Source organism: Tamandua tetradactyla, chromosome 8, assembly GCF_023851605.1.
Source record: "Tamandua tetradactyla isolate mTamTet1 chromosome 8, mTamTet1.pri, whole genome shotgun sequence".
Lineage (NCBI taxonomy): Eukaryota > Metazoa > Chordata > Mammalia > Pilosa > Myrmecophagidae > Tamandua > Tamandua tetradactyla.
In genome coordinates this window covers 93,987,771-94,015,724 of record NC_135334.1, presented here as the reverse complement: position 1 = coordinate 94,015,724, position 27,954 = coordinate 93,987,771, and the positions used below count along the sequence as shown (strand labels likewise).

At 38.1% G+C, this 27,954-nt stretch overlaps 1 protein-coding gene across 2 annotated transcripts in view; it reads right to left on the bottom strand.

Moving 5' to 3' along the window:
* The window catches only part of LOC143644756 (L-lactate dehydrogenase C chain), a 77,862-nt gene that overhangs the window by 29,678 nt on the left and 20,230 nt on the right, over positions 1-27,954 (bottom strand). For both annotated transcript variants that reach the window (XM_077114177.1, XM_077114178.1), the window contains exons 4-6: positions 26,335-26,508; positions 3,472-3,645; positions 662-779 (exon numbers count right to left, since the gene is read on the bottom strand). In XM_077114177.1, the coding sequence (XP_076970292.1) occupies positions 662-779; positions 3,472-3,645; positions 26,335-26,508 (466 nt within the window). The remainder of the gene's footprint in view (positions 1-661; positions 780-3,471; positions 3,646-26,334; positions 26,509-27,954) is intronic.

Here is a 27,954-nt window from a genome sequence, read left to right as displayed (position 1 = left end):
CAGCCTTCTTCACTGAAAGGATAAGTCAATCACCAAAATTCACGTGGGGAAAATATTAAAAGTGGTAAATATGAATATTTGTGTAGGTGGTATATTACAGTTTTCTGTATTGTTTTTGTATTATCCTTACAACTTTCCTATAATTTTGATTTTTCAAAATAAAGCATACAAAAAGAAAAATTCATATGTAAAGGTAAGACAGTCAAAGCTATCTCATGTTTCTCATCATCAGATCATAATGATGAGCACTTTATAATTTTCAGGTACATTTCTAAGCATTTTGCACTAACTCATTTATTCTTCTAAGGTAGGGTTTATTATGATCCCCATTTTAAAGATGAGAAAACTAAACTTTTGATATGGTAAGTAATTTGTAAAGGCTGAGGCCAGATTTAAAACTTGGGCATTCTGGCTCCAAAGTCCATGCTCAAAATCACTATACTGTATTATCTCTCAAATGAATATTAGTGTTCATGAAATAAGTATTTTCATTTTTTGAAAAATGCTCCCGAAGTAACTTATGCATAAAAGAAGTCTGAATTTGTAGATATTAAAAGGGTTAAAGTTATTTTTCTCACAAATAGAAAAGATAAACTTTTTGCTTAAATTTGTTCTTAGGACTGATCATGAAGGCATTAAGAAATTGAATGAGTACTGTTACCTCTCAATAACTTGTTTATGGACATCTTTCCATCGTTCAGTGTCTGAATCAGTTCCTAATTCAGGCTGCAGATTCCTCAAAGCAACACCAGCAACATTGACCCCACTCCATAAAGGCACTAAAAATATACACATATCTCCGATGAACTTTTCCTCCCGGTATTGCATCAATTGTTTGAGTTCACTGGTCTTTTTTATAAAGTTAGGTTACTGTCTTACACCAACAAATAAAAATTAGATTTAAATGGACAAAATAGAGAAATGCAAGAAATAAAATAATAAAGCATTACAAAAATATATAATAGAATGTAGTTAAAATTGTGCGGCACACAAGGCATTTCAAGCAAGATATACAATACAGAAACCACAAAGAAAAGGATAGATAACAAAGATAAAATATTGTAAGCAACTAAGGTATCAGTGGCTAAGAGAATTCAAATAGTTTGAGAGGCTACTTTGGAGGTCACTCTTACGCAAGCTTCAGTTAGACATTTCTACCTAACATGACTTGTTAACCCCAACCAAAACCATTCCAGCCAATTCTAAAGAACAACTAGGGCAATATGTAAGATTGCCCTACAAAGGTTCCATGCCCTAGGGTAACTTTCCAGAAACATACAACCTCCAGATGGGTCCCTAGACCAGATAAGCCCTGCAACCTAGAGGGGCTAGTGTCTCCAGAACATCAGCTCCAGTTTGATCTTCCTACTTTATATTATTGACAGACACTTCTAGCATGAAAAAGTTAGACTAGGCATAGCCCAAATACCCCTAGAGAGTGGGATAGAAAGATTAAATGTGATGGTAGGTAGGGTTTAACAAATGAGTATGACAGCTGAATCATAATAGTGATTTTTTTTTAGTCTCCAGTATTTTAGAGCAGCTAGAAGTAAAAACCAAAATTATGGACCTGTAACCCATACTGAACTCTGTTCTACAACTATTGTTGTGATGTGCTTTGAAATTTATTGCTTTTTTGTATATATGTTATTTTTCACAAAAAAGAAAAAAAGTCGATTGTGATGATAAAAATATATATTCCTTCTAGCCTTCAATGTTCTGGAGAAGCTAGAAGGAAAAATCTCAGATGATGGTATGGTAGCCCATGACAATCTATGGGATATGTCTGTAACTAGTGCTTTGAAAACTATTGCTTTTTTCTCTCTTTGCTTTGATTTTTTCTTTCTTTGCTTTGCATATATTATACATTTTTAAAAGTTTTTAGAAAATATTATAAGCAACTAGAGAGAAAATAACAACAAACTCTCATAATACTTTCAAAAGCAACAAAGTACTGAGGGAATAACTCAATCTAGAATTTCATATCCAGTTAAACTGTTATGCAAGAATGAGGTAAAATTAAAACATCTTAATATAAACAACACTAAGAGCATATACCTATGAAGAAAGAAAGTAAATCCAGAGGAAGGAGTTAGATACAGGAAATAAAGCTGGCAATTTAGTTGGTAAATATATAGACTAAGCAGATATTCACTATTTAAATAAAAATAATTACAAAGAGTTTTGGGGGCATAAAAGCAGGAGCCAGAAAAGTAGTCAATAATTATATATACGAAAGGTGATAAGTTTATTTATTATAAGGTCTTTGCATTTTCCAAAAAACAGTAAACACACTAATTCAAGTATAAATGGTTAAAATTTATAGGTAATCATTAGTAAAATAAGTGTAAATTCCCAAAGTAGGAAGAATTAAAGTTTAATTGATCCAATCGAAAACAGAAAAGGAGAAAAAGAAAGATCACACTTAATAGAATACAGATTATAATAGTAATTAGAATATACTATTTTTCTAAAACTAAAATTATAGGACATCATCTTTAAAAAATAAAACTATATCTGGGAGAATTATTTTTAATGACCCTCAGAAAGAAGCTTTGGATTGGGACAATGATAAGCCAAAAGGGTCAAATTAAGTCACTGGTCAAAGAAATATTTGTCCAAGTCAAATCAAAAGTAGTTATTATATACCATGACCCTTGAAATATAACGAAGAGAAGGGCTCACTAACTGTATTGAATAAATGAATGAATGATTGAATGAATGAACAAATGATCTCTATTCTCAAAGGGTTTATCACCATTATGGAAAGAAGATTTATACATATGACATAATTAGAGAACACTGTTAGAAATATAAAGTTCTTACTATGTAATAAAACTTTTTCAGGAAAGAAAGAGATGGGTATGGGCTTAAGGAACAGTTAAAATGTAGGTCGTCACACATATTGGGTGATTTTGCTTACATGAAAAGTCCAGAAGAGACAAATCTATACAGACAGAGGTAAATTTGTGGGTACCTGGGGTTTGGGGGTGGGGGTAGGGGTGATGGGGAGTGATTGTTAATGATATGGGATTTTTTTTGGGGGGGGGAGTAATGAGATGTTCTGTAATTAGACTGTAGTGATGGTTGCACAACTCTGTGGATATGCTACAAACCAATGAATTTATACACTTTAAATGAGTAAATTTTACTGTATGTGCATTATATCTCAATAGAGTTGTTAAAAATTCACAATTAATGAAAGTGCTCCAGATAAGGAAGAGAAATGGAATAAGTTTTTAAAAGCTGTATGTTCTATATGCTATTTTATGAGAGGTAGCTAAATCAATGACACAAAGAAGTTGAAAGTAAAGGAATACAAAAATACACACCAGAGAAATACCAATAAAATGAAACTGTACAACCATAGAAATATCAGAAAAAAAATAGACTTTAAAGAAAATAAGTATTATTTGAGATAAGAAGGATGGTTACATAATGATATATATATATATAAAGGTTTATACATACCACTTGAATCACCATGTTCTCCAATAATCCATCCATGACAGCTTGTAGGATGGACACCCAACTTCTCTCCAATTAGGTAGCGGAAGCGGGCAGAATCTAAATTGCAACCACTTCCAATTATACGACTTGGAGGTAAACCACTTAGCTTCCAGACCACATATGTCAAAATATCCACTAGGAAAGAAAATTTATAGTTACAAAGAGGCTCATAGTAACTTTTTTTTTACAATTTGCTTTTCTGAATACAGAGATCAATTGTCTTGGATGAAAATACAGATTCATTGCAGAGTTCAAAATGAAACCAAATAAAGAAATATGGATATTCTCTCCTCCTTGGTTTTTTCCCTTTATAATAATTTTAATGTGATAAAATATATAACATAAAATTTGTCATTTTAATCATCTTAAATGTGCAAATCAGTGGCATTAATTAGACATACTGTTGTGCAGCTATCACTTACCTATTATCTAGATACAAAACATTTTTGTCACCCGAAACAGACACTTGATAGCTATTAAACAATAATTCCCCATTCTCTCTTCCCCAGTCCATGATAAATTCTAATCTATTTTTAGTCTCTAAGAATTTTCCTTTCTAGATGTTTCATATAAATGAAATTATACAATATTAAACCTTCTGTAACGGGCTTATTTCATTCAGTATGTTTTCAAGGTCCATTCATGCTGTAGAACATATCAGAATTGTATTTCATTTTATGGCAGAACAATATTGGTAGACATTTGGGTGGCCTCCACCATTTGACTATTGTGAATAATGCTATAAACACTGGTGTAAAATACCTATTTGAGTACATGCTTTCAATACTTTGGATATATATCTAGAAGTAGAATTGCTGGGTCATAAGGTAATTTTATACTAAACTTTTTGAGGAAGTTTCAAATGGTTTTCCATTGTAGCTGTACAATTTTACATTCCCATCAGCAATGTACAAGAGTGCCAATTTCTCCACATATTTGTCAACTCTTCTTATTTTCCTTTTTATTATAATTATAGTATTCCTAGTAGGTGTCAATGATATCGCACTGTAGTTTTGATTTACATTTCTCTAACAACTAATGTTGTTGGGCATCTTTTCATGTGCTTTTTGCCATTTTTATATCTTCTCTGGAGAAATGTCTATTCCAATCCTTTACCCATTTTTAAACTGGGTTCTTTATCTTTTTGTTGTTAAGTTGTAGGATTTCCTTATATATTCTGGATTCTAAACACTTATTAGATATATGACTTGTAAATATTTTCTCATATTCTATGGGTTGACTTTTCACTGTTTTATAGTATCCTTTGATGCATACAAATTTTTAATTTTATGAAGTCCAATTTATCTACTTTTTCCTTTGTTGAAATGAAATTGAGAACAAAAACACAGAGAATCAATAAAGCCAAAAGTTTGTTCTTTGAGATGAATAAAATCGACAAAGCTAGACTGACAAAGAAAAAAAGAAAGAAGATGCAAATAAATAAAATCAGAAATTAAAGGGGATAATTATCACATTTCAAGAAGAATTGAAGATGAGGGAATACTGTGTAACTCCTTCTATGAGGCCAACATCACCCAAAAACCAAAGCCAGATAAAAATACTACAAGAATAGAAAACTACAGACCAATATCCCTAAGGAACATAGATATAAAGATCCCCCCCAAAATACTTGCAAATCAAATCCAGTGGCATCCACCATGATCAGGTGGTTTTTTTCCCAGGTATACAAGGGTGGTTCAATACAAGAAAATCAATTAATGTAATACACCAAGTAAATAAATAGAAAGAGAAGAATCGTGGTCATCTTGATCAATACAGAAAAAGATAGTTGACAAAATCTAGCATCCTTTCTTTTTTTTAAATTTTTTATTAATTAAAAAAAATTACAAGAAACACAAACATTCCCAACACACACACTCAGCAATTCACAATATCATCACATAGTTGCATATTCATCATCATGATCATTTCCCAGAACATTAGCACCAATTCAGAAAAAGAAATAAAAAGACAACAGAAAAATATAACAAACAGAAAAAAAAAATTTACATGCCATACCCCTTACTGATCCCTTTCATTGATCACTAGCATTTCAAACTAAATTCATTTTAACATTTGTTCCCCCCATTATTTATTTTTATTCCATATGTTCCTCTCATCTGTTGACAAGGTAGATAAAAGGAGCATCAGACACAAGGTTTTCACAATCACACAGTCACATTGTGAAAGCTATATCATTATACAATCATCATCAAGAAACATGGCTATTGGAACACAGCTTTACATTTTCAGGTAGTTCCCTCCAGCCTCTCCATTACATCTTGGATAACAAGGTGATATCTACTTAATGCATAAGAAAAACCTCCAGGATAACCTCTGGACTCTGTTTGGAATCTCTCAGCCATTGACACTTTGTCTCATTTCACTCTTCCCCCTTTTGGCCGAGAAGGTTTTCTCAATCCCTTGATGCTGGGTCTCAGCTCATTCTAGAGTTTTTCTCAGTCCCTTGACGCTGAATCTCAGCTCATTCTGGGATTTCTGTCCCATGCTGCCAGGAAGATCCACACCCCTGGTAGTCATATCCCACACAGACAGGGGGAGGGTGGTGAGTCTCCTTGCTGTATTGGCTGGAGAGAGAGGCCACATCTGAGCAACAAAAGAAGTTCTCTTGGGGGTGACTCTTAGGCTTAATTTGAAGTAGGCTTGACCTATCCCTGTGGGGTTAAGTTTCATATGAACAAACCCCAAAACTGGGGACTCAGCCTATAGCTTTGGTTGTCCACACTGCTTGTGAGAATATCAAGAATTCAACTTGGGGAAGTTGAGTTTTCTCCCGTTCTCACCATTCCCCAAAGGGGACTTTGCAAATACTTTTCCACTCATTGATCAAATCACTCTGGGATTTATCAGGGCATCACTCTGGACAAACATTTTTTGCTTTAGTCTCACACATTAGTTGAAATTTTAAAATATTAAGTACCATCTATTTTCAGCACACTGCAGTAATGACATTCTTTTGTTCTTCCTCATGCAAAAACATTTTTTAAATTTGTACATTTAGTCACTATCATTATACGCTCTAGGCATTCCTAGATTACATCATCTCAACCTTTATCGTCTATCTTTCTTTGTGATTTCATTTATGCCCCGGCCCTCCTCCCTCTATCATTCTCATATGCAGCTTCATTCAGTGTTTTAACATAATTGTATTACAGTTAGGTAATATTGTGCTGTCCATTTCTGAGTTTTCATATTCAGTCCTGTTGCACAATCTGTATCCCTTCAGCTCCAATTACCCAATATCTCACCCTATTTCTATCTCCTGATGGTCTCAGTTACCAAGGAAATATTCCAAGTTTTTTCACTAATGTCAGTTCATATCAGTGAGACCATACAGTATTTGTCCTTTTGTTTCTGGCTAATCATACTCAGCATAATGTCCTTAAGGTCCATTCATGTTGTTACATACTTCATAACTTTATTGTATCTAACAGCTGCATAATATTCCATCTTATGTAAATGTCACAGTTTGTTTAGCCAACCATCTGTTGAGGGACATTTTGGCTGTTTCCATCTCTTGGTATTTGTTAATAATGCTGCTATAAACATTGGTGTGTAAATGTCCATTTGTGTCCTTGGCCTCGTGTCCTTTGAGTAGAGACAGCATATAGATGGGTCCTGTTTTTTAATCCATTCTGCCAGACTATGTCTTTTGATTGGAGAGTTTAATCCATTAACATTCAGTGTTATTACTGCATGGGTAGTACTTTCTTCTACCATTTTGCCTTCTGGATTTTATATCTCATATCTAATTTTCCCTCTTTTTACCTTTACTCATAGTCTTTCTTTCTACACTCTTCTCCGCACCTCTCTCTTCTGACTTTGTATCTGTCTCTAGTGTTCCCTTTAGTATTTTTTGCAGAGCTGGTCTCTTGGTCACAAATTCAGTGATTTTTTGTCTGAAAATGTTTTAATTTCGCCTTCATTTTTGAAGGACAATTTTGCTGGATATAGAATTCTTGGTTGGCAGTTTTTCTCTTTTAATAATTTAAATATATTATCCCACTGTCTTCTTGCCTCCATGGTTTCTGCTGAGAGATCTGAGCATAGTCTTATTGGGCTTCCCTTGTATGTGATGGATTGCTTTTCTCTTGCTGCTTTCAAGATCCTCTCTTTCTCTTTGACTTCTGCCATTCTAATTATTAAATGTCTTGGAGTATGTCTATTTGGATCTATTCTCTTTGGGGTATGCTGCACTTCTTGGATCTGTAATTTTAAGTCTTTCATAAGAGTTGGGAAATTTTCAGTGATAATTTCCTCCATTAGTTTTTCTCCTCCTTTTCCCTTCTCTTCTCTTTCTGGGACACACACAACACGTATATTTGTGCGCTTCATATTGTCTTTCAATTCCCTGAGTCCTTGCTCATATTTTTCCATTTTTTCCCTACAGTTTCTGTTTCTTGTCGGATTTCAGATGTTCCATCCTCCAGTTCAGAAATCCTATGTTCTGTCTCTCGAAATCTACCATTGTAGGTTTCCATTCTTTTTTTCATCTCTTCTACTGTGTCTTTCATTCCCATAAGTTCTGTGATTTGTTTTTTCAGACTTTCAGTTTCTTCTTTTTGTTCTTTCCTTGCCTTCTTTATATCATCCCTCAATTCATTGATTTGGTTTTTGATGAGGTTTTCTATGTCTGTTCGTATATTCTGAATTAATTGTTTCAGCTCCTGTATGTCATTTGAATTGTTGGTTTGTTTCTTTGACTGGGCCATATCTTCAATTTTCCTAGTGTGATTTGTTATTTTTTGCTGGTGTCTAGGCATTTAATTACCTTAATTAGTTTATTCTGGAGATTGCTTTCACTTCTTTTATCTAGGGTTTTCTTGCTGGATGAATTTGTTGTCTATCTGTTCTTTGACATTCCATACAGCTTTATCTGGACCTTTAGCTTAAGTTTTTCTTAACAGAGGAGAATTTTTCAGTTCTTGTTTTCTTGTTTCTTTCCCTGCTTGTGTGGTGCCTTTCCCCACACACACACTTAGGAGGGTCTACTTAGATATTACAGACCCCAGCCAAATTTTCCCAGACCAAACTGGCCTCCTATCAGGAGGAAAGAGTCACCTGCGTCGGTTTTCCCTGAGGGTGAGACCCAGCAGGTTGAAAGACTTTCCTGTGAAGTATCTGGACTCTGTTTTTCTTATCCTGCCCAGTATGTGGTTCATGTCTGACTGCAGGTCCTACCAGCATAAGATGATGCAGTACCTTTAATTTTGGCAGACTCTCCCTGCTGGGGGCATGGTGGAGACAGAGGAGAGGTTGTAGGCTGGTTTTAATGGCTTCAAATTACCAAGCCCTGGTGTCTGAATTCCTTGATGGAGGGATTCCACCTGGGTGGGGCTTCACCCCTCCTCTGGGGAAGGCATGGCTCCAGATAAGCCCCTAAAAGAGCTCACTTCTGCCTATGCCTGCAGCAGTTGCAGCCTGAAAAGTCCTGCCGCTGTATCCAGAGGCAGTCAAGCCTTTGTAGATACACAGCCACAAAAAACTCTGTTTCCTTCTTCCCCCCCCCCCTTTTTCTGTCAGTCCTGCCCCCTTGGTGCTGGGGCAAAAATGAGCAACCTCTGCTTTGATCAGGTTCACCTAAGCTGGGGGCCTATTTTTAGTAGTCAAAATTTGTTAATTAGTTCCACAATTGGCGTTTGATTGTGCTTAGTCCCTGCTGCTGGTAAAGTCCTTTCCTTTCCACTATGGGAAGTGGCCTGTGGGGGAGGGGCACCGGCTGCCGCAGCTTTGGGAACTCACAGTTCTGGGGGGTGCTCACAGCAGGCCCAGCTGGTCCAAACTGGGATATGCTGTGTGTCTGGTCACTGACATAGCCCCAGGAGCTGTTCTGTACTGTGTCTGGTTATCTAGCATCCTTTTTTAATAAACACACTTTGAAAGATAGAAATAGAAGTGTGCTGATCTATGTCCCCTAGAAAAGCCATGTTTTAATCTAAATCCCATTTAATAAAGGCAGAATAATCCCTATTCAACACTGTATGTTTGAAATTGTAATCAGAACATCTCCCTGGAGATGATCAAGAATGGTTGTTAAACTGGATTAGGTGACGACATGTCTCCACCCATTTGGGTGGGTCTTGATAAATTTCTGGAGTCCTATAAAAGAGGAAACATTTTGGAGATTGAAAGAGATTCGGAGAGAGCAGAGACTGCTGTAGCACCAAGAAGCAGAGTCCACGAGCCAGCGACCTTTAGAGATGAAGAAGGAAAACGCCTCCTGGGGAGCTTCATGAAACCGGAAGCCAGGAGAGAAAGCTAGCAGATGACGCTGTGTTCGCCACGTGCCCTTCCAGCTGAGACAGAAGCCCTGACTGTGTTTGCTATGTGCCTTCTCATTTGAGAGACAGACCCTGAACTTCATCAGCCTTCTTGAACCAAGGTATCTTCCCCTGGATGGATGCCCTTTGATTGGACATTTCTATAGACTTGTTTTAATTGGGACATTTTCTCAGTCTTAGAACTGTAAACTAGCAACTTATTAAATTCCCCTTTTTAAAAGTTATTCTGTTTCTGGTATATTGCATTCCGGCTAGCAAACTAGAACAAGAAGAAAACTTCTTCAGCATGATAAAGGGCATATATAAAAAAGCCACAACTAATATCATGCTCAATGGCGAGAGACTGAAAGCTTTCCCTCTAAGATATGGAACATCACAAGGATGCCCACTGTCACCACTGTTATTCACCACTGTTTTGGAAGTTCTAGCTAAAGCAATTAGGCAAGAAAAAGGAATAAAAGGCATACATTTGAAAAGGAAGAAGTAAAATTTTCACTATTTGCAGATAATATGATCCTATATTTAGAAAGTCCCCCCAAAAATCTACAACTAAGCTACTAGAGCTGATAAACCAATTCAGCAAAGTGGCAAGACACATGATCAACACACAAAATCGCAGTGTTTCTATAACACTACTAATGAGCAATCCAAGGAAGAAATATAGAAAAAATTCCATTTACAATAGCAACTAAAACAATCAAATATCTAGTAATAGACTTAACCAAGGAGTAAAAGACCTATATTCAAAAAACAAAAAACACTGCTAAAAGAAATCAAAGAAGGACTACTAAATAAATGGAAGAATATTCCATGTTCATGGATTGGAAGGCTAAATATTGTTAAGATGTCAATTCTAGCCAAATTGATTTATAGGTACAAGACAATCCCAATGAAGATTCCAACAGCATACTTTGCAGAAATGCAAAAAAACAATTATCAAATGCGTCTGGAAGGGTAAGGGGCCCCAAGTAGCCAAAAATATCTTGAAAAAAAGAATGAAGTTAGAGGACTCACACTACGTGAATTTAAGTATACTTCAAAGCTACAGTGATCAAAAAGCAAGGTACTAGCACAATGACAGAGATATTGATCAATGGAACCACGCTGAGTTTTTAGAAATAGACCCTCACATCTACAGTCAATGGATTTTTTACAAGGCCACCAGGTCCATTCAACTGGGACAGAACGTCTCTTTAACAAATGATGCAGGGAGAACTGGATTTCCATACCCAAAAGAATGAAAGAGGACCCCATCTAATACCTTATAAAAAAATTAACTCAGGACTTCCGGAGAAGATGGCGGCTTAGTAAGACGCACGGATCTTAGTTCCTAACACAGAACAGCTACTAGGGGAGTAGAAACGATATAGAGCAGCTACCGGAGCCACGACAGAGATCAAAAGACAGCGAACCCCATCCTGGAACGGCTGAATGGCTGGGAGAACCTGCTCCAGTGAGATTGCCTAGGGGCGCCGGCTTCCCAGGGCCGGGGCGGCAAGCGGCCGGAGTCCCTCCCTTCCTCCTTCCCGGGCCAGCCGGGACAATTGGACAGGTGGTCCCCTCAAGCCGTGGCGGCTGGCACCATCCCGCCACTCTTGGCGCCCCGGGCCGACTAGGAGATTCGGACGGGAGCTCTCCCGGGCTGCGGCGGCCGGCGACCCTCCCCGCGTTCGGATCCCCGGGCCGGCTGGCACTCTTCCAAGCCGCTTCGGCTGGCGAACCTCCCCCAGGGCAAGAGTTTTCCAAAGTTAAAGGACCCACAGCACCTTTTACTGGTGGGACCCGCAGACAAACGTGTGCCACGAGCGCCACCTACTGGGCAGGATAAGAAAAACAGAACCCAGAGATTTCACAGAAAAATCTTTCAACCTGTTGGGTCCAACACCCAGGGAAATCTGACTAAATGCCCAGACGCCAGCAGAAGATAACGGATCACGCTCAGAAAATTGAAAATATGGCCCAGTCAAAGGAACAAACCAATAGTTCAAATGAGATACAGGAGCTGAGACAACTAATGCTGAATATACGAACAGAAATGGAAAACCTCTTCAGAAACCAAATCGATAAATTGAGGGAGGACATGAAGAAGACATGGGCTGAACATAAAGAAGAAATAGAAAAACTGAAAAAACAAATCACAGAACTTATGGAAGTGAAGGATAAAGTAGAAAAGATGGGAAAAACAACGGATACCTACAATGATAGATTTAAAGAGACAGAAGATAGAATTAGTGATTTGGAGGATGGAACATCTGAAGTCCAAAAAGAAACAGAAACTATAGGGAAAAGAATGGAAAAATTTGAACAGGGGATCAGGGAACTCAAGGACAATATGAACCGCACAAATATACGCATTGTGGGTGTCCCAGAAGGAGAAGAGAAGGGAAAAGGAGGAGAAAAACTAATGGAAGAAATTATCACTGAAAATTTCCCAACTCTTATGAAAGACCTAAAATTATAGATCCAAGAAGTGCAGCGCACCCCAAAGAGATTAGACCCAAATAGGCGTTCTCCAAGACACTTACTAGTTAGAATGTCAGAGGTCAAAGAGAAAGAGAGGATCTTGAAAGCAGCAAGAGAAAAACAATCCATCACATACAAGGGAAACCCAATAAGACTATGTGTAGATTTCTCAGCAGAAACCATGGAAGCTAGAAGACAGTGGGATGATATATTTAAATTACTAAAAGAGAAAAACTGCCAACCAAGACTCCTATATCTAGCAAAATTGTCCTTCAAAAATGAGGGAGAAATTAAAACATTCTCAGACAAAAAGTCACTGAGAGAATTTGTGACCAAGAGACCAGCTCTGCAAGAAATACTAAAGGAAGCACTAGAGTCAGATATGAAAAGACAGAAGAGAGAGGTATGGAGAAGAGTGTAGAAAGAAGGAAAGTCAGATATGATATATATAATACAAAAGCCAAAATGGTAGAGGAAAATATTATCCAAACAGTAATAACGCTAAATGTTAATGGACTGAATTCCCCAATCAAAAGGCATAGACTAGGAGAATGGATTAAAAAACAGGATCCTTCTATATGCTGTCTACAGGAAACACATCTTAGACCCAAAGATAAACACAGATTGAAAGTGAAAGGTTGGGAAAAGATATTTCATGCAAATAACAACCAGAAAAGAGCAGGAGTGGCTATACTAATATCCAACAAATTAGACTTCAAATGTAAAACAGTTAAAAGAGACAAAGAAGGACACTATATACTAATAAAAGGAACAATTAAACAAGAAGACATAACAATCATAAATATTTACGCACCCAACCAGAATGCCCCAAAATACGTGAGGAATACACTGCAAACACTGAAAAGGGAAATAGACACATATACCATAATAGTTGGAGACTTCAATTCACCACTCTCATCAATGGACAGACCATCTAGACAGAGGATCAATAAAGAAATAGAGAATCTGAATATTACTATAAATGAGCTAGACTTAACAGACATTTATAGGATTTATATTACATCCCACAACAGCAGGATACACCTTTTTCTCAAGTGCTCATGGATCATTCTCAAAGATAGACCATATGCTGGGTCACAAAGCAAGACTTAACAAATTTAAAAAGATTGAAATCATACACAACACTTTCTTGGATCATAAAGGAATGAAGTTGGAAATCAATAATAGGCAGAGTGCCAGAAAATTCACAAATACGTGGAGGCTCAACAACACACTCTTAAACAACGAGTGGGTCAAAGAAGAAATTGCAAGAGAAATTAGTAAATACCTCGAGGTGAATGAAAACGAAAACACAACATATCAAAACCTATGGGACGCAGCAAAGGCAGTGCTAAGAGGGAAATTTATTGCCCTAAATGCCTATATCAGAAAAGAAGAAAAGGCAAAAATTCAGAAATTAACTGTCCACTTGGAAGAACTGGAGAAAGAACAGCAAATGAATCCCAAAGCAAGCAAAAGGAAAGAATTAACAAAGATTAGAGCAGAAATAAATGAAATTGAAAACATGAAAACAATACAGAAAATCAATAAGACCAGAAGTTGGTTCTACGAGAAAATCAATAAGATTTATGGGCCCTTAGCAAGATTGACAAAAAGAAGAAGAGAGAGGATGCAAATAAATAAGATCAGAAATGGAAGAGGAGACATAACTACTGACCTCACAGAAATAAAGGAGGAAATAACAGGATACTATGAACAACTTTATGCTAATAAATACAACAATTTAGATGAAATGGACAGGTTCCTGGAAAGACATGAACAACCAACTTTGACTCAAGAAGAAATAGATGACCTCAACAAACCAATCACAAGTAAAGAAATTGAACTAGTTATTCAAAAGCTTCCTGTATTAGTTAGGGTTCTCTAGAGAAACAGAATCAACAGGGAACACTTGCAAATATAAAATTTATAAAAGTGTCTCACGTGACCGTAGGAACGCAGAGTCCAAAATCCACAGGGCAGGCTGCGAAGCCGATGACTCCAATGGATGGCCTGGATGAACTCCACAGGAGAGGCTCGCCAGCCAAAGCAGGAATGCAAACTGTCTCCTCTGAGTCCTCCTTAAAAGGCTTCCCATGATTGCATTTAGCATCACTAATTGCAGAAGACACTCCCCTTTGGCTGATTACAAATGGAATCAGCTGTGGATGTAGCTAACGTGATCATGACCTAATCCTATGAAATGTCCTCATTGCAACAGACAGGCCAACGGTTGCCCAATCAGATGAACAGGTACCACAACTTGGCCAAGTTGACACCTGTCCCTAACCATGACAGTCCACCCCTTGTCAACTTGGCACCTATATATATATATATATCACCTTAGACCATACTTAATTTCCAAATGAAAACAAGCACACATTTTTTCTTTTACCTGACAATACTCAACTGTCCTGCATATAACTGGAAACACATTAAATCTCTCCAGAATAGGGTGCAAATCCTTGGGCAACATTCATTCTTAAACTTGATATCTTACAACTTAAATAGTATAACACAAACAAAACAGCATTACAGTCCTCGTTTCTGTAACTGATCACGTGGTCGAAGTTCATATTTATCACTACCTTCTTCCACTACCCATTCCATGTTCCCTTTCCCCTCAGCAAGCACTTCAGCTGGCCGTGGTTCTTTGCCTGGTGGGGTGACCCAAACCTTCATTCCTGAAGTCTCAGAGCCATTAGTGGTCCTGCCTGGATTGTGTTGTTGCAGTTTTCCATTGATTTTAATCACAGGGCATGGTAGTACTAATAGACGCCCCAGGGGATCTCCTATATTCCAAGAAAACTCTTCTTTACCTCCATTATGTAGTTGCAGTCCTACTTCCTTCTGATAGTCAGGGTCAGTTACCCCAGACAATAATGTAATTCCCTTCTTGGTGTGTTGATCCAGAGGCATAAGTAGCCCAAAGTGGCCAGGTGGCAATCTTAACTTCCAGTTCAGTGGTATCACTGTTGTTTCTCCTGGAGAAAGCACACCCCGTTTTGGAACTAAAACCTGTAGACCAGCAGAACTCGGGGTAGCAGGGACAGGAAGCAAACATTTTCCTAGTGGATCACTAGGAGTAATAGTGAGTGGCACCACACCCATTTCCACCCCTTGGTTCCTGGACCCATGGATCCTGGCTATGGGAGAAACAGCACCATACAGTGGACGCTGATTCAGAGCATACACAGCTTCCTGGAGAACATTACCCCAGCCTTTCAAGTTTTTGTCACCTAGTTGGCACCGTAATTGAGTTTTCAAAAGGCCATTCCACCGTTCTATCAATCCAGCTGCTTCTGGATGATGGGGAACATGGTAAGACCAGAGAATTCCATGAGCATGTGCCCATTCCCGCACTTCATTTGCTGTGAAGTGTGTTCCTTGATCTGAAGCAATGCTATGTGGAATACCATGGCGATGGATAAGGCATTCTGTAAGCCCACGGATAGTAGTTTTGGCAGAAGCATTGCGTGCAGGGAAAGCAAACCCATATCCAGAGTATGTGTCTATTCCAGTTAGAACAAATCGCTGCCCCTTCCATGAAGGGAGTGGTCCAATGTAATCAACCTGCCACCATGTAGCTGGCTGGTCACCTCGGGGAATGGTGCCATATCGGGGGCTGAGTGTGGGTCTCTGCTGCTGGCAGATTGGGCATTCAGCAGTGGCTGTAGCCAGGTCAGCCTTGGTGAGTGGAAGTCCATGCTGCTGAGCCCATGCATAACCTCCATCCCTACCACCATGACCACTTTGTTCATGAGCCCATTGGGCAATAACAGGAGTTGCTGGGGAAACAGGCTGACTGGTATCCATAGAACGGGTCATCTTATCCACTTGATTATTAAAATCTTCCTCTGCTGAAGTCACCCTCTGGTGTGCATTCACATGGGACACAAATATCTTCATGTTTTTAGCCCACTCAGAAAGGTCTATCCACATACTTCTTCCCCAGACCTCTTTGTCACCAATTTTCCAATTATGGTCTTTCCAAGTCCCTGACCATCCAGCCAAACCATTAGCAACAGCCCATGAGTCAGTATACAAACGCACCTCTGGCCAGTTTTCCTTCCAAGCAAAATGAACAACCAGGTGCACTGCTCGAAGTTCTGCCCACTGGGAGGATTTCCCCTCACCACTGTCCTTTAAAGACACCCCAGAAAGGGGTTGTAATGCTGCAGCTGTCCACTTTCGGGTGGTACCTGCATATCGTGCTGAACCATCTGTAAACCAGGCCCGAGTTTTCTCTTCCTCAGTCAATTCACTGTAAGGAACTCCCCAAGAGGCCATAGCTCTGGTCTGGGAAAGAGAAGGTAATGTGGCAGCAGGAGTGGAAACCATGGGCATCTGTGCCACTTCTTCATGTAACTTACTTGTGCCTTCAGGACCTGCTCTGGCTCTATCTCGTATATACCATTTCCACTTTACAATAGAGTGCTGCTGTGCACGCCCAACTTTATGGCTTGGTGGGTCAGACAACACCCAACTCATGATAGGCAACTCAGGTCTCATGGTAACTTGGTGGCCCATGGTTAAGCGTTCAGTCTCTACTAAGGCCCAGTAGCAGGCCAAAAGCTGTTTCTCAAAAGGAGAGTAGTTATCTGCAGCAGATGGTAAGGCTTTGCTCCAAAATCCTAAGGGTCTGCATTGTGATTCTCCTACTGGGGCCTGCCAAAGGCTCCAGACAGCATCTCTATTTGCCACTGACACTTCCAGCACCATTGGATCTGCTGGATCATATGGCCCAAGTGGCAGAGCAGCTTGCACAGCAGCCTGGACCTGTCGCAGAGCCTCCTCTTGTTCAGGTCCCCACTCAAAATTAGCAGCTTTTCTGGTCACTCGATAAATGGGCCGGAGTAGCACACCCAAATGAGGAATATGTTGTCGCCAAAATCCAAAAAGACCAACTAGGCGTTGTGCCTCTTTTTTGGTTGTGGGAGGGGCCAGATGCAGCAATTTATCCTTCACCTTAGAAGGGATATCTCGACAAGCCCCACACCACTGGACACCTAGAAATTTTACTGAGGTGGAAGGCCCCTGTATTTTTGTTGGATTTATCTCCCATCCTCTGACACGCAAATGCCTTACCAGTAAATCTAGAGTAGTTGCTACTTCTTGTTCACTAGGTCCAATCAACATGATATCATCAATATAATGGACCAGTGTGATGTCTTGTGGGAGGGAGAAACGATCAAGGTCTCTGCGAACAAGATTATGACATAGGGCTGGAGAGTTGATATACCCCTGAGGTAGGACAGTGAAAGTATATTGCTGACCTTGCCAGCTGAAAGCAAACTGTTTCTGGTGGTCCTTACTAATAGCTATTGAGAAAAAAGCATTTGCCAGATCAATAGCTGCATACCAGGTACCAGGGGATGTATTGATTTGCTCAAGCAATGATACTACATCTGGAACAGCAGCTGCAATTGGAGTTACCACCTGGTTGAGTTTACGATAATCCACTGTCATTCTCCAAGACCCATCTGTTTTCTGCACAGGCCAAATAGGAGAGTTGAATGGGGATGTGGTGGGAATCACCACCCCTGCATCTTTCAAGTCCTTAAGAGTGGCAGTAATCTCTGCAATCCCTCCAGGAATACGGTATTGCTTTTGATTTACTATTTTGCTTGGTAGGGGCAGTTCTAGTGGCTTCCACTTGGCCTTTCCCACCATAATAGCCCTCACTGCACTAGTTAGAGAACCAACGTGGGGATTCTGCCAGTTGCTCAGTATGTCTATGCCAATTATACATTCCGGAACTGGGGAAATAACTACAGGATGGGTCCGGGGGCCCACTGGACCCACTGTGAGACGGACCTGAGCTAAAACTCCATTGATCACCTGGCCTCCATAAGCCCCCACTCTGACTGGTGGTCCAGAGTGACGTTTTGGGTCCCCTGGAATTAATGTCACTTCTGAACCAGTGTCTAATAATCCCCGAAATATCTGATCATTTCCTTTTCCCCAATGCACAGTTACCCTGGTAAAAGGCCGTCGGTCTCCTTGAGGAAGACTTAGAGGAAGGTCAACAGTATAAATTTGTGGCAGTGTAACAGGTTTCTTCCCCATAGGGACCTGGCCTCCCCTTCATTCAAGGGGCTCAGGGTCTGTAAACTGTTTCAAGTCTGGAAATTGATTAAGGGGCCGTGATTCTGTGTTTTTGTAATTCAGGTTAGACTTCTGTTCCCTTGACCTAGAACTCTTTTGTTTATACAGCTCCAACAAGAATTTAGTAGACTGCCCTTCTATTGTATTTCTAGGCACCCCATGATTTACTAGCCAATGCCACAAATCTCTGCGTGTCATATAATTTTGATGCCTCCTTTGAGTTTGTTGTCTATTATAATACCCGCGTCTACCCTGTCTTTGGTGATTAAGTGCTGCCACCTGGCTTCTGCCAACTCGGGATCCTGTCATCCCCATTGTGTTTAAGGATTCCAGCTCAGTGACAGCAGTTCCTACAGTAATATCTGACCTACAGAGAAGTGCAACCACAGAGCTCTTGAGGGATGATGGTGCTAGTCTCACAAACTTATTTCTCACTGTTCTGGTAAAAGGTGCATCTTCTGGACATTCCTGGGGTGTAAGAGCAGGCTTTGCATGATAAATCCACTCTAACATCCCAATCTCTCTAAGCCTCTGGATCCCCTCATCTACATTATACCAGGGCAGTTCTGGCATTTCAACCTCAGGTAATGTTGGCCACCTTTTGATCCATGTTTCAACCAACCACCCAAACAAGCTGTTAACACCTTTTCTAACTGCTCTAGCTATAACATTGAATGCAGAATCTCTGCTTAGTGGGCCCATATCAATAAATTCAGCCTGATCCAGCCTTATATTCCTCCCACCATTATCCCACACTCTTAAAATCCATTGCCACACATATTCCCCTGATTTCTGTCTATATAAATTGGAAAACTCACACAGTTCTTTTGGAGTATAACGTACCTCCTCATGTGTGATACTTTGTACCTCACCTTTAGGGGCCTGTTGGGACTTTAGTCTAGTTATAGGTCTAGAAGAAATGAGGGGTGGTGGGGGTGGGTCATGAAAAGAATTAGAAATATCTTCCAAGCCATTTGCTTCAGGGCTTTCATTTGCAGTTTCATCTGGTGAAACAGGATTAATAACTCTAGGGCTAATCCCTTCAGGAGGAGGTTGGGTGGCCAATTCCTCAAGGCAGGCTGAAGGTGGGGCGGCTATGTCCTCAGGGCAGACTATTACAGGGTTATCTAAAGAAGGCTCAGCATGGTCTAGGGTTTCAACCTCACCCCCAACATCATTATCAATCCATATGTCACCATCCCATTTTTCAGGGTCCCACTCCTTTCCAATCAATGCCCTCACTTTAACGGCAGACACCATGCAAGACTGAGATTTCAGTTTACGTTGTAAAGTTGCTACTCTAACAATAAGATTCTGAGTCTGATTTTCAGAGATCTCAAGTCTACGGCTACAGGAAATAAAATTTTCCTTGAGGATACTCATAGAAACCTCTACATCTTTCAGACGGCACTTAAGCTTCTTGTTTGAAGCCTTAAGCCCATCCCTTTCACCCTTTAATGCAGACAGTGTATCTAACAACAACCAACCAACATCTCTATAACTCTTATTTCTGCAAAACTCTGTAAAGGTGTCAAAAACATTATCCCCCAGAGTCTGGCTTCGTACAAGCGAAGCATTAGGAGAATCGAATGATGATATTTTGACTATCTCCTTTGCCAACTCAGTCCATGGATTGGGAGTGTCATTCTGATTGTGGGAATCAGAGTCCTTAGTGTCTCTGAGCCCAGTCAGAGTAGAAAACCATTCATAAAAACCCATTTTTAAGATTCTGTTCCTTAAGAACCACTCCTGGTACCAAGATGTATTAGTTAGGGTTCTCTAGAGAAACAGAATCAACAGGGAACACTTGCAAATATAAAATTTATAAAAGTGTCTCACGTGACCGTAGGAACGCAGAGTCCAAAATCCACAGGGCAGGCTGCGAAGCCGATGACTCCAATGGATGGCCTGGATGAACTCCACAGGAGAGGCTCGCCAGCCAAAGCAGGAATGCAAACTGTCTCCTCTGAGTCCTCCTTAAAAGGCTTCCCATGATTGCATTTAGCATCACTAATTGCAGAAGACACTCCCCTTTGGCTGATTACAAATGGAATCAGCTGTGGATGTAGCTAACGTGATCATGACCTAATCCTATGAAATGTCCTCATTGCAACAGACAGGCCAACGCTTGCCCAATCAGATGAACAGGTACCACAACTTGGCCAAGCTGACACCTGTCCCTAACCATGACACTTCCTAAAAAGAAAAGTCCAGGACCAGATGGCTTCACATCTGAATTCTATCAAACATTCCAGAAAGAATTAGTACCAACTCTCCTCAAACTCTTCAAAAAATCAAAGTGGAGGGAAAACTACCTAATTCATTCTATGAAGCCAACATCACCCTCATACCAAAACCAGGCAAAGATATTACAAAAAAAGAAAACTACAGACCAATCTCTCTAATGAACATATTGCAAAAATCCTCAATAAAATTCTAGCTAATCGTATCCAACAACACATTAAAAGAATTATACATCATGACCAAGTAGGATTCATCCCAGGTATGCAAGGATGGTTCAACATAAGAAAATCAATTAATGTAATACACCATATCAACAAATCAAAGCAGAAAAATCACATGATCATCTCAATTGATGCAGAGAAGGCATTTGACAAGATTCAACATCCTTTCCTGTTGAAAACACTTCAAAAGATAGGAATACAAGGGAACTTCCTTAAAATGATAGAGGATATATATGAAAAACCCACAGCTAATATCATCCTCAATGGGGAAAAATTGAAAACTTTCCCACTAAGATCAGGAACAAGACAAGGATGTCCATTATCACCACTATTATTCAACATTGTGTTGGATGTTCTAGCCAAAGCAATTAGACAAGAAAAAGAAATACAAGGCATCAAAATTGGAAAGGAAGAAGTAAAACTATCACTGTTTGCAGACGATATGATACTATACGTCGAAAACCCAGAAAAATCCACAACAAAACTACTAGAGCTAATAAATGAGTACAGCAATGTAGCAGGTTACAAGATCAACATTCAAAAATCTGTATCATTCCTATACACTAGTAATGAGCAAGCTGAGGGGGAAATCCAGAAATGAATCCCATTTACAATTGCAACTAAAAGAATAAAACACCTAGGAATAAATTTAACTAAAGAGACAAAAAATCTATATAAAGAAAACTACAAAAAACTGCTAAAAGAAATCACAGAAGACCTAAATAGATGGAAGGGCATACCGTGCTCATGGATTGGAAGACTAAATATAGTTAAGATGTCAATCCTACCTAAATTGATTTACAGATTCAATGCAATACCGATCAAAATCCCAACAACTAATTTTTCAGAAATAGAAAAACCAATAAGCAAATTTATCTGGAAGGGCAGGGTGCCCCGAATTGCTAAAAACATCTTGAGGAAAAAAAACGAAACTGGAGGTCTCACGCTGCCGGACTTAAAGGCATATTATGAAGCCACAGTGGTCAAAACAGCATGGTATTGGCATAAAGATAGATATATCAACCAATGGAATCGAATAGAGTGCTCAGATATAGACCCTCTCTTCTATGGACATTTGATCTTTGATAAGGCAGTCAAGCCAACTCACCTGGGACAGAACAGTCTCTTCAATAAATGGTGCCTAGAGAACTGGATATCCATATGCAAAAAGAAGACCCGTGTCTCACACCCTATACAAAAGTTAACTCAAAATGGATCAAAGATCTAAACATTAGGTCTAAGACCATAAAACAGTTAGAGGAAAATGTAGGGAGATATCTTATGAAACTTACAATTGGAGGCGGTTTTATGGACCTTAAACCTAAAGCAAGAGCACTGAAGAAATAAATAAATAAATGGGAGCTCCTCAAAATTAAACACTTGTGTGCATCAAAGAACTTCATCAGGAAAGTAGAAAGACAGCCTACACAATGGGAGACAATATTTGGAAATGACATATCAGATAAAGGTCTAGTATCCAGAATTTATAAAGAGATTGTTCAACTCAACAACAAAAAGACAGCCAACCCAATTACTAAATGGGAAAAAGACTTGAACACACACCTCTCAGAAGAGGAAATACAAATGGCCAAAAGGCACATGAAGAGATGCTCAATGTCCCTGGCCATTAGAGAAATGCAAATCAAAACCACAATGAGATATCATCTCACACCCACCAGAATGGCCATTATCAACAAAACAGAAAATGACAAGTGCTGGAGAGGATGCGGAGAAAGAGGCACACTTATCCACTGTTGGTGGGAATGTCAAATGGTGCAACCACTGTGGAAGGCAGTTTGGCAGTTCCTCAAAAAGTTGAATATAGAATTACCATACGACCCAGCAATACCATTGCTGGGTATCTACTCAAAGGACTTAAGGGCAAAGACACAAACGGACATTTGCACACCAATGTTTATAGCAGCGTTATTTACAATTGCAAAGAGATGGAAACAGCCAAAATGTCCCTCAACAGATGAGTGGCTAAACAAACTGTGGTATACACATACGATGGAATATTATGCAGCTTTAAGACAGAATAAACTTATGAAGCATGTAATAACATGGATGGACCTAGAGAACATTATGCTGAGTGAGTCTAGCCAAAAACTAAAGGACAAATACTGTATGGTCCCACTGATGTGAACCGACATTCGAGAATAAACTTGGAATATGTCATTGGTAACAGAGTCCAGCAGGAGTTAGAAACAGGGTAAGATAATGGGTGATTGGAGCTGAAGGGATACAGACTGTGCAACAGGACTAGATACAAAAACTCAAAAATGGACAGCACAATAATACCTAATTGTAAAGTAATCATGTTAAAACACTGAATGAAGCTGCATGTGAGCTATAAAAAAATAAAAATAAAAAAAAATTAACTCAAAATGGATCAAAGACCTAAATATATAATCCAGGACCACAAAACTCCTAGAAGAAAATGTAGGAAAGCATCTTCAGGATCTAATGTTTGGTACTGGTTTCTTAAACCGTACACGCAAAGCACAATCAATGAAATAAATAAATAAATAAATAAATAAATAAATAAATAAATAAATAAATAGGACTTCCTGAGAATTGAATGCTTTTTACTTCAAAAGACTTTATCAAGAAGATGGAAAGGCAGCCTACCCAATAGGAGGAAATATTTGGAAACCACATATCCAATAAGGGTTTAATATACAGAATTTACAAAGAAATCTTACAACTCAGCAATAAAAAAACAAACAACCCAATTAAAAAATGTGCAAAAGGTATGAACAGACATGTGAGGATATACAAATGTCTAAAAAGCCCATGAAAAGATGCTCAATTTTACTAACTAGTAGGAAATAAAATTCAAAACCAAAATGAGATTTCACTTCACACCTACTAGAACATCCACTATTAAACAGAACACTACAAGTGTTGGAGAGGATGTGGAGACACAGGAACACTTATTCAATGCTGGTGGGAATGTAAACTAGTACAGCACTGTGGAGGACAGTTTGGTTCCTCAGGAAGCTAAGTATAGAACTGCCATAAGATCCAGTTATCCCACTACTAGGTATAAATTCAGAAGAACTGAAAGCCGTGATGGGAACATACATTTGCACATCAATGTTTATAGAGACATTATTCACAATTATCAAAAGATGGAAGCAACCCAAGTGTCCGTCAACTAATGATAATGCATAAACAAAATGTGGTGCATATATATATGATGGAATGTTATTCATTTATAAGAAGGAATGTAGTCCTGATGCATGTCACAACATGGATGAAACTTGAGAATATTATGTTCAGTGAAATAAATCAGACACATAAGGGAAATTATAGTATGATCCCACTAATGTGAATTAAATATGAGCAAACTAATGAAATTAATATCTAGAATAAAAGTTACCAGATGATAGAATAAGGATAACGAATGGAGAGCTAATGTTTAATTTGTGCAGAATTTTTTAATAAGGTTGATTGTAAATGGGTAGAGATGATGGTAGCACATTATCATATAAATAACAGCACAGAATTACATGCTTGATTATGGCTGAAAGGTGAGATTTATAAAGAAAGATAGAGGATGAAATAGGACTGTATAACATAGCGAACTCTGTTTTGAATAATGAAAGTGGCTAATTGTTCAAACAGAAAAATGTTCTCCCATGTATCAGAACAAATGTAGTCACAATTACAAAGTGTTAATAATAGTGTAGCATATGGAGGAAATATATAGCTAATGCAAACTACAGACTATAACTAACAGCACTATCTTTTTAAAAATATATATTTTAACAAGATATCTTCATGTACCATACAATACATCCAAAGTATAAATCAATGGCTCACAATATCATCGTATAGTTATATATTTATCCCCATGATCCTCCTGAGAACATCTGCATCACTCCAGAAAAGGAAATTAAAAAATGAAAAAAATCATATATCCCATACACTTTACCCCTCCCCATTGACCACCAGTATTGCAATTTACCTACATTTTTTTTACCCTTCATCCCCCCCCTTATTATTTTTTTGTCCCTATTTTTTTTACCAATCTGTCCATACAGTCACATAGTAAAAGCTATATCATTATACAATCACACAGTCACATAGTAAAAGCTATATCATTATACAATCATCTTCAAGAATCAAGGCAACTGGAATACAGTTCAACCGTTTCAGGTACTTCCCTCTAGCCATTCCAATACACCATAAACTAAAAAGGGATATTTATATATTGCATAAGAACAACCTCCAGGGTAACTTCTTGACTCTAACAGTAATATCTTAAACGCTCTTACATCGGTTTTAACAAAGGTAACACACCAAAGCTAAGTGTCAATAATAAGGTGGGTATATAGGGCTTGAGATTTTCTCTTTGGCTCACTGATAATGTTCTAAAATTCATTGTGGTGATGAAAGCAGCTCTGTGATTATTCTGAGAGTCACTGATAGTACACTTTGGATGGATTATATGGTGTACGAATAAAACCGCTTAAAAATTTTTTCACTCTTTTAAAGAGATTATCAACATCAAGGAAATGAGAAGACAAGGCAGAGACACAGAAACTATTTGCAGTAAATATACCTGACAAAGGGACTTGTATTTAGAATATATAAATAATTCTTACAATTCACTAATCAGAAGATAAACAACCTAATTTTGAAATATGGACAAAACATTTTAAAAGACACTTCAAAAAATTAGACTAATAGTCAATACGTGTATGGGAAGATGCTCAGCATCATTAATTATCAAAGAAATACAAATTAAAACCACTATGACATTGAAATGACTAAATATAAAAAGAATGACAATACCAAGTATTTGTACAAGGATGCAAAGCAACTAGAACTCTCACACAGTGACACCGACAATGTAAAATGCTACAACCCCTTTGGAAAACTGTTTGGCTGTTTCTAATAGAGTTAAACATATACCTACCATGTGATCCACCTATTTTACTCCTAAGTAGTTACCCAAGAAAAACATGTTCACACAGACATGTGTTTCAAATGTCCATAGCAGCTTTACTCATAATAGCCAAAAACAGGAAAAAACCTAAATATCCATGAACTGGTGAATGGATAACAAAAGATTACTTTAAATGTATAAACAAAAAAAGTAATGAATTACTGATACATCCACCAGGGGTAAATCACAAAATACTTATGCTCAGTGAAAGAGCCAAGAGAAAAGACAAGATTTTATATGATTCCATTTATATACATTTCCAGTAAAAGATGCTGAAAGTGGAGTGAAGGATGACCTGCAAAGGAGCACAAGGAAACTTCCAGAGGTGACAGAAAATTCTGTATCTTGAATATGATGGTGGTTTCACATGCTATTACATTTATCAAAACTCATTTATTGTACAAATAAAAGTGGGTACTATTTATTGTACATAAATGATACCTCAAAAAAGTTGTTTTATTTTGTTTTTTGAAAGGAATGGTATGAAAAGATCATCCTTATACAGTACAATGGAGGAGAAAAGGCTCACCTGGATTTGAAACAACAAGTATCTTACAGTCAGGACTATGATGGACTATGCTGGGAATAACTGATTTCATGATATCCACATTACGCTGGACCAGGTCAAGGCGACTTTCTCCCTCCTTCTGCCGAGCACCTGCTGTGACAATAACTAATTTGGAGTTTGCAGATACACTATAGTCTAAAAAGGAAACAAAAGATAATATTTTTATCGTGATCGCCATAATCATGTGCTATAACTCTCTAAAAGTCTATTGTAATGATCATGGTGATGAATACACAACTATGTGATGATATTGTGAGCCACTGACTGTACACTTGGATGGACTCTATGTTGCGTGAAGATATCGCAGTAAAAATATTTACACACCCACATAAAAAAGCAGTCTGGAAACGCTGTACTAGAGGGAGAGTCAGCCAAAAGCTAGCCCCGCCATCCCAGCAATTCCACTGTTACATAAAATGGAAATTTCCTAGAAGGAGGACCTCAAATAATTAATTCTCCCTAAAATGTCAGATTACTGAAGTGATCCAGGGAAATGTTAGACTAATAAAGTCATTAAGGGAAGGAAAAGTCAATTTGCTTGGAGACTGAGAATGTAACAGAGCAATCCATGATAGGGACACAGAAATCTAACTCAGCTTTCATTTAGCCTTTCACTTCAGAAAATGACAAGTTTCTCTTTTGCTCTTATTTAGTCATCTATTAGTCTACAATTGAGGACAGTTAAAAGCTGTCACACTCAGTGTCAGGCACACATTTGAGATGAGAAGAAAATCTCTCCTCTTTTGAATTATAATTTTCTCAGTGTTTGTTTTCTCGTTTTAAAAAAAAAATAGCAATAGAAGTTCTTTATAGAAAATACAGAGAAGCAAAAAAGGAAAAGTAGAAAACACCCATAGTTCTACCAGCATGGATGACCACTATTAAATTTCTTTAATATTTGAAACACTCTTTCCTTAGCCATGTGAGTCTTCTTTTGTGTGGGGGTTTGTGAATACAGATGCCTTCCTTCTTAAAAAACAAAACAAAACTGGGATCATACTATTATAGATGATGACACTCATTATATGAATCATGTTTTTAAATCCAATTAGTTACTTCCTTTATACATTATTTTTCACTACTATAAACAATGCCATAATAGTCTGGAAGTTAACTCTTTTTATTTCTGATAACATCTTTAGAATAAATTCTTAAAATTTAAAATATGGAGTCAAAAGGTAGTCAAAAATGTAATTTGATACATGTTAGTTTCCTTTCAAAAGGGTCATGCATACCTATTTATTAGCAGTATACCGGTGTTTATTTGCAAGTATCCTGACCCAGATATTATTAGTCCTTAAAACTTTTTTGGTAAAATAAATATACAGTAGTGTCTAATTATCACTTTGATTTATAATTTTTTGTTTTATGATAAAGATGAACATTTTAAAATTTTGGTTAGCTATTTGTATTTCTTTTTGTGCAGATCACTTATTGGATTCTTTTCCCTTTTTTCTACTGAAGTGTTCATTGATTTCAATTTTTTGAGCCCAAATGTGTGTGTGCACACATTCTTTTCCAGTCATTAGTTCCTCTCTCGATTTTATACATAAATTATTCTCTTGCATTGTCCTGGAAAGC